Genomic DNA, 12,870 nt, shown 5'->3' with positions numbered 1-12,870 from the left:
CCTAGAGTCCTTTGGCTTGGGGGGAACACGAAGGAGGGGCTGAAAGACCACCGTGCAGCACTCAAGCCTTGGACCCTGTGCCCAGGGTGGGAGAAAGCTCTCCTGGGAGCCGAGGGTTAGTTTTTTCAGACCAACGTTTCCTGTCTGGGCAGAGTGAGGTCACCTGAAGGAAACACCTGTTCCAATGGCCTTGGGGAGGTCTGGCCAGCACTGCCAAGGTCTGAGATGAGGGACCTGACCCACATTCCCATTCAGGGCAGCAAGTTCTTGGTATGAAGTATCAGTCAGGAAGTGAACCTCTGCCCAACAACAGACAAGTAGTGGGCTCGTGGCCCCCAGAGACAGCTCTGAAAAATAGTCCTGGCTCTTGAAAACGGGCAAGTCTGTAATGGAAGGTCTCTAGAGCTGACATTTCTAGTCCCTTTCAGGTGCCCTGCTGAAGCATCCCGGGGCCCCACAGCCCAGAAGTGCTCCTGACAAACCAATCTAGCCAGGCGGCTGTGGCCTTCCCTCCAGCTGCCAGGGCATTGGCCCCAGATACCTCGGGCACAGCAAAAGACCTTGGCTCCCTGTAGAGGAACAAACAAGGGGCCTCAGAGCTGGACTTTACCCAGGGGGCAGGAGCCTAGCTCAGGCCAGAGAAGCCTGGGCCAATGCCATTCAGAGTGCTTACCCTCTCCACGCAGCAGGGGCCAAAGAGGGGGTAGGGGGTCCCACCTGTCAGTGGGCACCGTGGGAGGTGTTAATGAAAAGACAACAGGCCAGGGTCAAACGTTCCTTTACTTCTGTAACAGGCAGAGGGGAGTACAAGCTGCTTTCTCCTCCCACCCTGGAGGCTCCAGGAACAGTCCTGGGAGTTGCCTTTGGGGCTGAAGGCCCACCCAGGGCCAGGGATCCTGTGCCTGGCCCTGCATTACAATCCTTCCTCTAGGGTAGAAGGTGTCCAAAGAGGTCAGGCAAGGGGGAGGAGGAGCATAGGATCCCAAGGGAAAGGTTGGGGGTATGAAGATGCTAGTTGAATTTGGCTTTGGAAAAGTCCATTTCTGGATGCTGCTCCATAAACCTAGGGAAGAGAGCGAGAGAGAGTGAGCCAGAAACAGGCCAGAGCTAGGAGATGAGGGTGAAGGACAGGGCTTCCCTGCCTCATGACCTAGGAACAGCCCCAAGAGGTTGGAAACCGAGGTGCCAACACCAGCATCCGTCCCCAGGCTGGGGCGATGACTACTGGTTAGGCCAGGATTGGCCTTGCCCTGGAGATGGCCCTATGGGTGTGGGGGTGCTATAAAAGCATAAAGATGGCCAGCACAGTTCTCCTCAGGGGCCCGCTAGGGCCCCAATGACACTCACTTTTTCAGAATCTCCTGCTTCTTTTGTTCCTCCGAGGTTGGCAGGCCCATGGATTTCTGCCGCTGGTCATACATCATCTTCTCCACCATACTTCGGGTCTCACTATCGAGGTCAGACAGCTGGCACGGGAGGCAGGCAAGGAGGAGGATAAGCGCCCCCACTGTGAGCTACCCCGGGCTCAATGCCAGCCCTGCCCAGATGCCCGCTGCTGGCTCACCTTAGAGTTCTCTGGGTTAATCTTCTTGGTGTTGATCTCAGGGTCAGTGGAGACCACGCGGCTCCACCACTCCATCTTGTTGATCTGGGGGAGCAGGGGGAGAGATGGGTTTATACACAGGAAGCAACTCGTGGAGTTCACACTGGAATCTCCCAAGGGACAGCAAGCCTAGCCCTGAAGGGTTGGAGATTCCTCTCCAATCCTTACCCTCCTCACCCTCTGATCCCCCCAAACCTCTCCCTGCCTCCTCAGCTTCCCTAGGGCACCCCCCAAACATCCCTCTGCTTCTTTGGTCTCTCTAATCCCCCCAAACCTCTCCCTGCCTCCTCAGCTTCCCTAGGGCACCCCCAAATATCCCCCTGCCTCTTCAGCCTCTCTTATCTCCCCAAACCTCCCCCTGCCTCCTCAGCTTCCCTAGGGTACCCCCAAACATCCCCCTGCCTCTTCGGCCTCTCTGATTCCCCCAAACCTCTCCCTGCCTCCTCAGCTTCCCTAGGGCACCCCCCAAACATCCCCCTGCCTCTTCGGCCTCTCTGATCCCCCCAAACCTCTCCCTGCCTCCTCAGCTTCCCTAGGGCACCCCCCAAACATCCCCCTGCCTCCTCGGCCTCTCTAATCCCCCCCAAACCTCCGCCTGCTTCCTCAGCCTCCCTAATTGCCACCAGGGGGACAGACAGTTGCTAGGGCCCCACCTTTTCCAGGTGCACTGTCACCACCTTGCCATCTTCAATGAGCCAGGAGCTCTCCTCCACCTTGACCTCATTGTAGAGCTCACCGGCAATGAGTGGGGGCTGCCCCTTCAGCCCCACCTGCAGATGCCGCCGCTGAATGTCCACGACCACGTCCTTGCCCTTCAGTCGGAAGCTCACAGAGAAGGGCACGGCCAGCTGAGGATGGGACGTGACAGGAGATGAGGCCTGTTTGCTGCAAGGAGTCCCCCTCCATGCCCATCTCCCTGACCACTCACATCCAACTCAGACAGGGTCTGTGTCCACCGGTAGTGGGGGAGGTCAGCTCCATTGCCTGCGTTAGGTCTCAGTTTCCCTTTGTCCTTTTCATCTTCCTCCTCTTCGTCATCATCAGCCTCCTGCTCAGAACCAGAGGTCAGACTCCTGGCTCCCCTGCCTGCCTCCCCTGCCCACCTCCACCCCATCCCCATGGGACACCCTCGCAGAAAGAGCCAGCCTGGTCTGTGCAATACCACGGGCTAGAGAAGAATGAGGAACACCATGACGTGGCCTTGCAGAGTTCGCCACGTCCAGAAGGCAGAGCTCAGAGATGGCCAGGACTGCACTCACCTCCTTCATCAGAGACTGGCCATTTTATCTGGCGTGTACCCCCTCCCCTGACGCAGACTAAGGCATGGGAGGCCTGCCCTGGAGTTCTGATGCCAATCCAGCCTCTGAGAGGGGCTGCTTGGCGGCCCACCTCCATATGGGGAAGGCCCACCATGATAGGACTACCTTCCACTGGTTCATGATACAGAAACTTCTGGGGGAGGACACTTTCTACCATTGCAGGTCAACTTGCCTAGAACCCTGAGAGGTGTGCCCAGGGTCACATCCAGCAGGGGTCAGAGGGAGGACCTGAACCCAGCTCTCCATCCATTATGCCAGCTGCCTCCCACAGGAGACGTTTACAGTTTAAAAAGTGCCTTTAAATCAACTATATTCATTTCATCATGACAGATCTGGGAAACAGATGGGGTAGGAATTATCCCCATTTTACAGATGAGAAAATTAAGGCCTCGAGAGAGAAAATGACTTGCCTAATCTGTTCCTGGCAAAGTGGAACTAGAAATCTAGAATGGCCAAGGCTCTTCCAGTGCATTTAGGAAAGGGGCAGTGTGAAAAATAAACTGATAACAAAGCCCTTGGGGTGAGGGGGCAGTGAAGACACTGGCCATCTGATGCCCTGCCTGATTCTTCACCTGTTTCACCGCTGAGTTGGAGCTGTTCAAGGGCTGAGCTGGTCCGTCCCCCTTCTGATTGTTTTCCTCGCCCTTCCTCTATGGAAAAAAAAACAAGCATTGTGTGCCAGGGTGCCCTGGCCTGACCACCCATGCACACTGTGCCATCAGGCCCTGGGCCTCTGTCTCACCCGGTCAATCTCCAGCTGGAGCCTTTCGGCCTCCTCGTCCGTCAGCTCCTTGATCTGGGGCCCAGAGGCCTCCTGCTGGGCCTCACGGGCCAGTCGCACCGCTCGCTCAGCCTTTTCTCGCCGCTCAGCTTCCTGCCTCGCCTGCTTCTCTCGACGCCCCTTCTGGGCCAACTGGTTGTGGTGGCGGAATGTCTCATTGATGAGCTGGAGAAGAAAAGATAGAGGTGATGCCTGAAAACAGTTGAGATGGGAGAGCTCGAGCTTTCCCCCTCCTCTGCATCCTTCTGCATCACTGCTCTGGTACCTCAGGAAGAGCCAACCCAACCCTATCCACCCTCCAAGGCCCAGCGCAAAGCCCAGAAAGCCTTCCCTGCTCATCCCAGCCCATAGCTATCTTGTATAGGACACAGCCTAAAGCTTATAACCCCGAAAACACAGAATGTCAGAGCTGGGAGGGGCCTTAGAACACAGGGTATCAGAGTTAGGAGGGCCCTCAGAACACAGACTGTCAGAGCTGGGAGGGCCCTCAGAACACAGACTGTCAGAGCTGGGAGGGCCCTAAGAACACAGAATGTCGGAGCTGGGAGGGCCCTAAGAACACAGAATGTCAGAACTGGGAGGGCCCTTAGAATACAGAATGTCAGAGCTGGGGGGCCCTAAGAACACAGGGTGTCAGAGCTGGGAGGGCCCTCAGAACACAGGATGTCAGACCTGGGAGGGCCCTCAGAACACAGGATGTCAGAGTTGGGGCTCACTCTTCTATCCCCACCCCACCCCAGGTGCCCCTTTCCAGGCTCACCATCCCCAGCTCCTTCACCATCTCATCCAAGTCCTGAAGATGCGGCTACATCAGGGTAGGAATCAGTGTATTACTTATCTTCCTGCCCTGCCTGGCTTGGCCTCTAGATGGCTTCTAATGCAGCCTGAGGCTACAGTCACTGTTCTGGCTGCTTTCTAATATTACTGACTCACACTAAGCTGGCAAGCCATTAACCCCCAGACCCTTTTTCAGATGAACTGGTATTTAGCAATGCTTCACCACTGGACTTCAGAAGTTGATTTTCTGGACTGGTCTAAGCCTTTATATTCACCCCAACTCTATCTGATCTCATCTGATTCTGACTGCCAGTGTGGAGACTATTTGGGCTTTTGCTTGTCCCCCCAATTTTGGGTCATTTGTAAATGTGCTAAATACCCCACTACACATCCCCTAATCTGCCAGAGTCAGGAGATCAGTCTTGTCTGGCATGGGTTTGAGGGAGCTGAGCTGCTACTTTCTGATCACAGTATCCCCACTTCTAGGCATTCCCTGCACACACCCTCCTTGAGAACACACTCTAGAATTCTGCCAGCATTCAGTCACTCTTGCTGGCCTCCATGATGTGCCGTTCTCTTCCCTTCTGTCCTGTGGCCCTTCTTCCGGTGTCTCTGGTGGCACCCACAGGCTCAGCAGATGGGCCTGGGGCTCCCTTCTCAGCTCCATTTGGATGGCTAAGAGCAGAGCAGTGGGTCAGAGCTCCCAATTTGCTTCTGGCCCTGACGTGGCTCTGGAGGGTTTTCCCAGCACTTCTGCCACAACTCTGGGCAGTTTAATCCCCATTATTCTCCATACCTGATCAATGTGGAGGTGGGGGGAGACTTGAGCAGCCTGGCCCGTAACTGGCCAAAGAGTTCAAAGTGCTAAGCGGCAGAGCTAGGACTCAAAACCAAACTTTTGTGGTCAAATATGTCTCCTCTAACAGCTGCAGCCCCCACATGGCACAGTGCAGAAGCCCTGCCCGGCAGCCAGGCTCTAGCTGCAGGCCTCTCAGAGAACTCTGGGCCAGGGAGTTTGAGGGGGTGGCAGCTTAGCACAGGCGCCCAGGAAAGGCCAACCTCAGGAAGAGGACCTTTAATGAGGGGAATGGATCCCTTCAACCCATCTGCTAACCTGGGCAACAGGACTACTTCTCAGCCTCATGAGGTGAGGAAGGCCAAGGCCTCTAACTCAAGCAAGGCTTAGCCAAAAAACTGAAAACCAAAACCAAAATCAAACCAAAACAAACCCGTGGTGCCAGGATGGAATCCCTAGGGACCACTTGCTAATCTGAATTTGTCCAGTCCCACCTTGGAGGGCTCAGCACGGCAATGCCCAATGACAACCAAGCCTTACATAGAGTTTCGCAGTCCAGCGTTCAGCTGGTGCTTTTCCTCCATCAGCTCACTTCATGACAACCCTGGGAGGTGGGTGCTACCGCTATTATCATCATCTTAGAGATGAGGAAATGGAGGCTTGGAGAGGGAAGGTGATTTGGCTAACATCATGGACTGAGGGAGGGCAGCAAATCCATTCCTCAAAATCATACGAAATATGGGGAACAAAATGGAGACAGACCCATGTTCCAAAGTGATGGAATACTTCCAACAAGACTGAAATCCACGTTTTTAAAACTATCTGAAAGAACAGGCCAGAAACAGAGTCGGGTTCACCAGAATACTGAACGGAGGGGAGAAGTGTTCACGTGCCACATTCCAATGACAACGAAGCAAAGACAAACCCAAGGAATTCAGAGAAATACAGAAAGATTACAGGAGCTGATGCGGACTGAAGCGAGTAGAGCCAGGAAGAGAGATGCGAGGACCAGAGTAACAGAAACAAAGAGCGTGGAGCAGCTGAGCTCCCAAGCGTCTGGCAGAGATGGACAGCCAGCAAAGGAAATGACGGCCAGGCACGAGAAACAAAGACTTGGGGACCAACGTAGCAGAACATAAGGATATCGTCTCGACTCTTCTGGATGTTGTTTTCAGGAACACGTTTTGTATCTAAATTACATTTTAATGGAGGGAAAATAGGACATTCATGCCAGACCTAAAAGATGTCGTACAAAGCACATCCATTGACCGCTGACACAAAGAAAGGCCTCAGAGTTACCCAAGCCCAACCCCCCCTCATCTCACACAGAAGGCAACCGAAGCCCAGAGACAGAGGTGACTTGCCCAAGGTCAAGAGGGAGAGCTGCAAAGATAAGCCTGTGTCCTTCCCACAACATCCACAGCCCGTTGGCTTGGCCACGTCAAAGTGAGCCGTGGAATACCTGCCATCTCTGCTGATGGCCGGGGACGATGTGGACAATTCTGTTTGGGAAAGGGGAGAATTTCTAATGCTACTCAGTATGTTCAACAAAGCGCAGGACAACCGGCTGTCTTCCCTTGAACCTCTTCCATCCTCTCCTTGAGAGGGGGCTCCATTGCTAGTGGCTCTGTACCACAGCATCCACCACGGGGCCTGGCGTACCGATGAGTGACTGGCCCAGTATCTCAACATCTCGGGAGCCAGTCCTCAGACCTCAAGATGCCTTTGGTTCGTTTCAGACAGGATCCCAAGATCCCAGACTTCATGCTGGAATGGACCTTAGAGGTCCAACCTTCTCATTTCAGATTTCATGGAAGCTCAGGTCGAGGGAAGGAAAGGGACTTTTGTGACTCCAAGACTCTTCTCACTCATTGACAGGCTTTCCTGGCCAGGTATGAGTGAGGCAGCTGGTCTGGGAGGGTATATGTGCCAAGAATTAAGATTGAAAGACAGGAGATGAGGCAGAATCAGCAAAGCAGTCTTTAAATAACTGTAGAAATGAAGAAGTCAATAAAAGTGATTTTGTTGATTTTCAGCTTTTGGGGAGCTAAGTACTAACAAACATTATCTTCCCATGACACACTAGAAAATGTGAAGCCATTTGCTGAGAGCTCCCTCTTACCCGTTCCCTCCTCTCACATCAGTCAGATGCCTTTTGCCATGATCTCACAGAATTAGGTGAAACTTCTTGCCAAGGCAAAGCCCACTACACACACAGGTGACCCCATTTATTCCTGTCTCCTCCAGCAGACTTCCCACCAATCTTTACTCTCTCTCTTCCTGTCTCCCTGGTTGCTCTTTCTTGCCTACAAACATACCCATCTCCCCCTTCCTCCACAAACCCTCCTGTAAGACGCCCATGTCCGTCCCTCTTGTCAGCCTCTCTCTCCTCCCTTCTGAGGCTAACCTCGAGAAGTCCATTCACAATCGGGGTCTCCCACGTGCTTCTGTCTCACTCTCTTAACTCTCTTCCGTCTGGCTCCTGATGACACCGCCCCCCCATCCTTCCAGAGTTTCCAATGATCTCTCACTTGTCAAATCCAATGGCCTTTTCTCAATCCTCATCCTTTCTGGCCTCTCTTCAGCCTTTGAAACTGCTGATCACCCTCTTCTTGGTAATCTCTCAAGGCTTTGGTGACACTGCTCTCTTATTCTTCTCCTCCTACCCCTTCTCAGTTTCCTTCCGTGCTATCTCCATCTAGGATAAGTCTGTGAACCTTAAGCGTCCCTTAGGGTTCCGTCCCAGACCCTCTTCTCTTCCTCCATACTGTTTCACTTGGTGATCTAATTATCATCTCTGTGCTAATGAATCTCATATCTACGTAACCTGCTTTGACTTTTCTGCTGACCTCCAGACTCACATCTCCAACTGCCGGTTGGACATTTCAAACTGACATCCCCTAGGTATCTTAATCTCAACATGTCCCAAAGTGAACTCATTACCTTCCCTCCAAAGCCCCCTCCTTCTTTCTTTTCACTTTTCCTGTTACTGTCAAGGGTATGGCCATCCACCCAGTTACCAGGCTCCCCACCTTAGGCTCATCCTCAAATCTTCCCTCTCTCCCCCTAACCCCCAGATCCAATCTGTTGCCAAGGCCTGTCGACTATCCCTTCATAAGACTTCTCAAATACATCCTCTTCCCTGTACTGTCACTACCTTGGAGCAAGCCCTCATCCTTACACACCTGGACTATTATACCCTGCTACTTGGGCTCTCTGCCTCCAGTCTCTTCCCATTTTAGTTCAGCCTGCACTCAGCCATCAAAGTGATTTTCCTAAAGCCCAGGTCTGACTGACACTCCTCTCTCCCTCACACCCTCTCCCCTCCCCCGCCCCAGCCCTTGCACTCTTGGTATGACCCACTGACCTTTCACTGGCTGTCCTCTGTGCTTCCTTCTCTTCAGTCTCCTGGTTTCCTTCCAGGCCAAGTTCAAATCCCACATTCTGCAAGAAGGCTTTTTCAGCCTTCCCCACCTGCTTGGCCTTTCTCTCTTGTGCATTACCTTCCATTTGTCCTGTATCCATCTTATTTGTCCATCCCCACCTGCCTGTTGCCTCCCCCCACAGACTGTGGGCTCCAAGGCAGGGGCTGTGTTTTGCCTTTCTTTGCATCTCCAGCTCAGGATATGCCTGGCACAGAGTTGCCAATAAAAGCTTGCTGACTTAACTTGACAAATATGAGAAGACAATTACTTAAAACTGGAGTGTTTACAGCTAGACTTCTATACACACTGCATGACAGCAGGAACAAGGATATGCCTTGATGAGAAAGAGAGCTCTTCAGAAAGCATATGGAACAGCTGTGAGAATACCTCAGACCATGGATACAGCACCAGCCCTGACGTCAGGAGGACCTGAGTTCAAATCCGACCTCAGACCAAACACTTGACACTTACTAGCTGTGTGACCCTGGGCAAGTCACTTAACCCCAATTGCCTTAAAAAAAAAAATGCCTCAGACCCAGCCCAAACTTTCCCACCTCCACATTTTTGTCTCCATACATGTGGAAGATCCACCTAGCATTCTTTCTCAACAAATCTCACAGCACTTTGTGAAACTACAGTTAATTCTGTTGGTGCTCACCCCTTACCTCTCCAGAGAGATCTCTATGAAGTCTTGCACTATATTTTCTCTAAAACTGTATCTTTGCAAGTGCCCAGAAGAACACAATAAATGCTCTTAGCTCTTTACTTGTGTGACCTTAGACAATTCATGTTTCCTCCCTGGGCCTCAGCTTCCTCATCTGTTGGGTGTCCAAGATCCCTTCCTCAGGAATCATAGGAGGCAGTGTGGCCTAGTGGAAAGAACCCTGGATGTGGGGCCAGAGGGGCTGGGTTTAATGCCAGTCAGGCTAACTTCCAAGGCGGGTTGGTGAGCACTGCAGTGAGCCCAGGGTTTGCAGGCAGATCTGATCCAGTGAAATACTAGCCCTGCCATTTACCACCTTCACCTCTCTGAGACTCAGTTTCCTCACCTGTAAAATAACAGGGGTTAGAATAGATGACCTCTAAGGGCCCTTCTGGTTCTGCATCTATGATGCTAGGAAGCTCATTCTAAAATTACAAAAACCAAAAGAGATGAAATGTAAAATTACTGCCACTGCTGCTACCTTCACCACTCCTGGGAGTCAAAAAGGCCTTTGGGGTTTCAGCAGACCTCACTCTTACCACTTAGCACTGTGTAATCCTATATAAAGTTCTCATGGTTGGTCATTTGGGCTCTGACCAGAGAAGGGCTGGCTATGCTACCCTCAATGTCTCATTAAGCACTTGAAGTGATGGACAGAAGCTTTGTAAAATAGAACAACTTCCCAAACAAAAGGGGAGCCCCGGTACACGGCGGGTACTGAGGCAAGGCCACAAACAGGTTAATTTTGAGCCCCCAAGGGAGGAGCCAAAGCCTGACACCTCACCTTCTCAGCCATCCCCTCCTCGCCACCAATGAAGAAGTCTGTTTTTCGTCGCAGGAAGCTGAAGAAAGTGTTGACAAGCTGGAAGACAGAGAGAGAGAGAGCTGAGGATACAGGTTAAATAGCTGGGATTCTTCTAAATGTTTTTTAATACTTGTCTGATAATGGACTTGTTCAATTTTTCAACTTGCCCTGAGTAGCCAGGCCCATCTTGGATGTGATCTTCCTTCCTTCCTCTCATCCTTTCCCTCCTTCCAATCCCAGCTGAAGCCTCCTCAAGGAAGCCTTTTTCCAGGCCTGAATCCAGGTATTAGTCCCTGCTCAGGCACTCTACAACCACCCTTCTCCTCCAATATAAGCTGAATGGTTCATTTTAAAATGCTGTTTGTGTATGGGCCCCCATGGCTACAAAAGCCATGCCTTCCCCTACCCCAAAGTAAGTACAAAAACCGAACTGCCTCCTTAGTCTAGTTGTCTATGCAAGGGTGGAAGTGAAGGGTATGGGAATAATGAAGGGACTGGAGGTGGTTGAAGGTGTCAGCATGGAGAAGGGAACTAGAGAGCAGTAACACCACAGATAGAAGGGAGACCTGGAAAGGAGTCAGGATGGGGGCAAGGGAGAGACCTGGAAGGGATCAAGATGGAGGGGGAAGGGGGAGAATCAGGGAATCAGGGATGAGGAATGAGGGAGGGAAAAGACCTGGAGATCAGGATAAAGAATAGGGATGGGAGGAGAATCTTGGAAAATACTGAGGTGGGGGGAGTGGGGCGAGTGAAACTGAAGATCAGGATGGTGAAGGTGAGGGGGACAGAAGCAGGATGGGGGTGGGGGGAAGAGGGAGGCTTGGAAACCAGGAAGGGGGCGGGGTGGAGATCAGGAGATCAAAGTGGGAGGGGGGACTCTGGAAACCAGGATTAGGAAGGAGAAGATCTGGAGATCGGTTTGGGACCCGGAGACCAGGATGGGGTGGGAGGGCAGAGATCCGGAGAACAGGTCACGGAGGGGTTTGAGGGGGCAGATCTGAGGCCCAGGATGAAAAGAGATGGAATGGGAATGGGGATGGGGAGGATGAAGGCTGGGGGGGGAGAAGAGGGCCCTGACCGCCGCGAGCCCTCTGGCACGTGGGGGGCGGCCGGTCCCTCTCTCCCGCCGCGGCCCCGTTACCTCCTGCACGCCGCCCTCGTGCTGCTGGGCCATGGCCAGCAACATGCCGTCGAAGCGCTCCTCTTCCTGCTCCCCGCCCATCTCGCCGGCCCCTTGGCTCAGCCGCTCGCTCTGATCGCTGTTCAGGCCCTTCTCCCACTCCCGGGGCCGCTCCAACGGTTCCCTGCGGCCGCCTCCGCCTTCCTTCCGCAGTCGAACCGGAAGTGCAGCGCCGCCGCGCAGCCTCAGACTCGCTGAGCTCGGTGCTCCCCAACCCGCCTCGCCGCGCTCGGCCAATGGCTGAGCGAGAAGCTGGCCTCTCCGCCCGAGAATTGGCTGTCCTTGCGACCAATTGGCGAGAACATCCGGGGGCGAGGGGAGGAGCTGAATTAGACCGGTTGTTTGGCTGTGTTGCTATCGTTACCAGGTGCCCTCGAGCTTTCCAGAAAACTCTAGGCCTAATTCAATGCATGGGAGTCACGGGTTAGGAAATAAAAGGGTTGGACTTTCCTGCCGCATTTCTCTCTGGCCGGTCCTCACCAGCGAAGTCTCAAGTTCCTAAATTCAGGGCTCTTGTACTTAAGGAAACTCAAATCTGGTTCCAGCGTTATTCCCCAACTGCAGCCGTTCGTTCATTCATTCATTCATTCATTCATGGGCAGTATGAAGTAGCACAGGGAATATGAACCGGGAGCAAAAAGAAACCTGGGTTTGAATCCTGCATTAGGCATTTGTTTGTCTGTTTGTTTGTCATTCAACTAGCATTTGTTAAACACTGTCTTTCAGCAACCACTGGAAATGATTGTTTTGGAAATGACTGTAGAAACACAAACCACTAAAAATAAAAAAGTCCTGAAGAGGGTTTCATTCAGTTTCAGAAGCCAAGATCTTTGCCACTAATAGTTTTATAGTTAAGCCCTTTTCCAAAGCCTGGCCTCACCTTTTAAGCTTATTCAAATGCATCTTTCTTCTCTGGCCCTGAAAAGAACCTGGCTTCACTTTGTTTACCAGTCCCAGGAAACCCTTAAAGTTTTGGAAGCTGCCTTATTTCCCTTTGAAAAGCAGACTTCCCCCCCTTCCAGTTCCCTTCATTATCTATTCTCATTGTCTGTTCAAATCTGTCAGACATTCCAAACAGAAATTCAAACCTGGACCCTTCAACTGACCTCTCCTTCCATTATTTTGCCATCCTGACCATTCTCACCCTTAATCCTAGCTAGGCGCCACAAGGTCCTGGACCCAGGTGTTCCGTTCACCCCAGCTTGCTGGCCACCCCTATCCAGATCTCCCTATGCCCTGCCTCCCCTCACCCCAAACTGCTTGGCCACTCCTAGACCACTCCCCCAGTCTTTCTGTACTTAAGACTCATCTTTGCCCCATTCTGACGATGAGCTGTCCTCAAGCCTAGAGGCTGAGGCTCTAGCCCCCTCGTCCTCACGGGAATTACGTGGCCTAACCACCCCAGGCCCCACTCAGACGCTGAGCTTTCTTCATGCCCAAGAGGCTGAGACTGCCTCACTGGCTCGTCCTTACAAGGGTCA

The 12,870-nt window shown here is 52.6% G+C and overlaps 1 protein-coding gene across 1 annotated transcript; it reads right to left on the bottom strand.

The window, feature by feature from the left end:
* Positions 1-762: 762 nt before the first annotated feature.
* NUDC (nuclear distribution C, dynein complex regulator) lies at positions 763-11,537 on the bottom strand. The gene is made up of 9 exons (XM_027864810.1): positions 11,351-11,537; positions 10,189-10,266; positions 3,665-3,868; positions 3,495-3,572; positions 2,532-2,651; positions 2,257-2,451; positions 1,565-1,648; positions 1,348-1,466; positions 763-1,063 (listed from the first exon to the last, which is right to left on the bottom strand). The coding sequence occupies exons 1-9, from the start codon at positions 11,429-11,431 to the stop codon at positions 1,012-1,014; spliced, it is 1,011 nt and encodes a 336-aa protein (XP_027720611.1). The 5' UTR covers positions 11,432-11,537; the 3' UTR covers positions 763-1,011.
* Positions 11,538-12,870: the final 1,333 nt, after the last annotated feature.

The sequence above is a fragment of the Vombatus ursinus genome, unplaced genomic scaffold (assembly GCF_900497805.2).
Source record: "Vombatus ursinus unplaced genomic scaffold, bare-nosed wombat genome assembly UNPS02014777.1, whole genome shotgun sequence".
In the NCBI taxonomy this organism is placed as follows: Eukaryota; Metazoa; Chordata; class Mammalia; order Diprotodontia; family Vombatidae; genus Vombatus; species Vombatus ursinus.
Note: the sequence above shows the minus strand (reverse complement) of the source record. Positions and strands in the feature narration are given on the sequence as shown.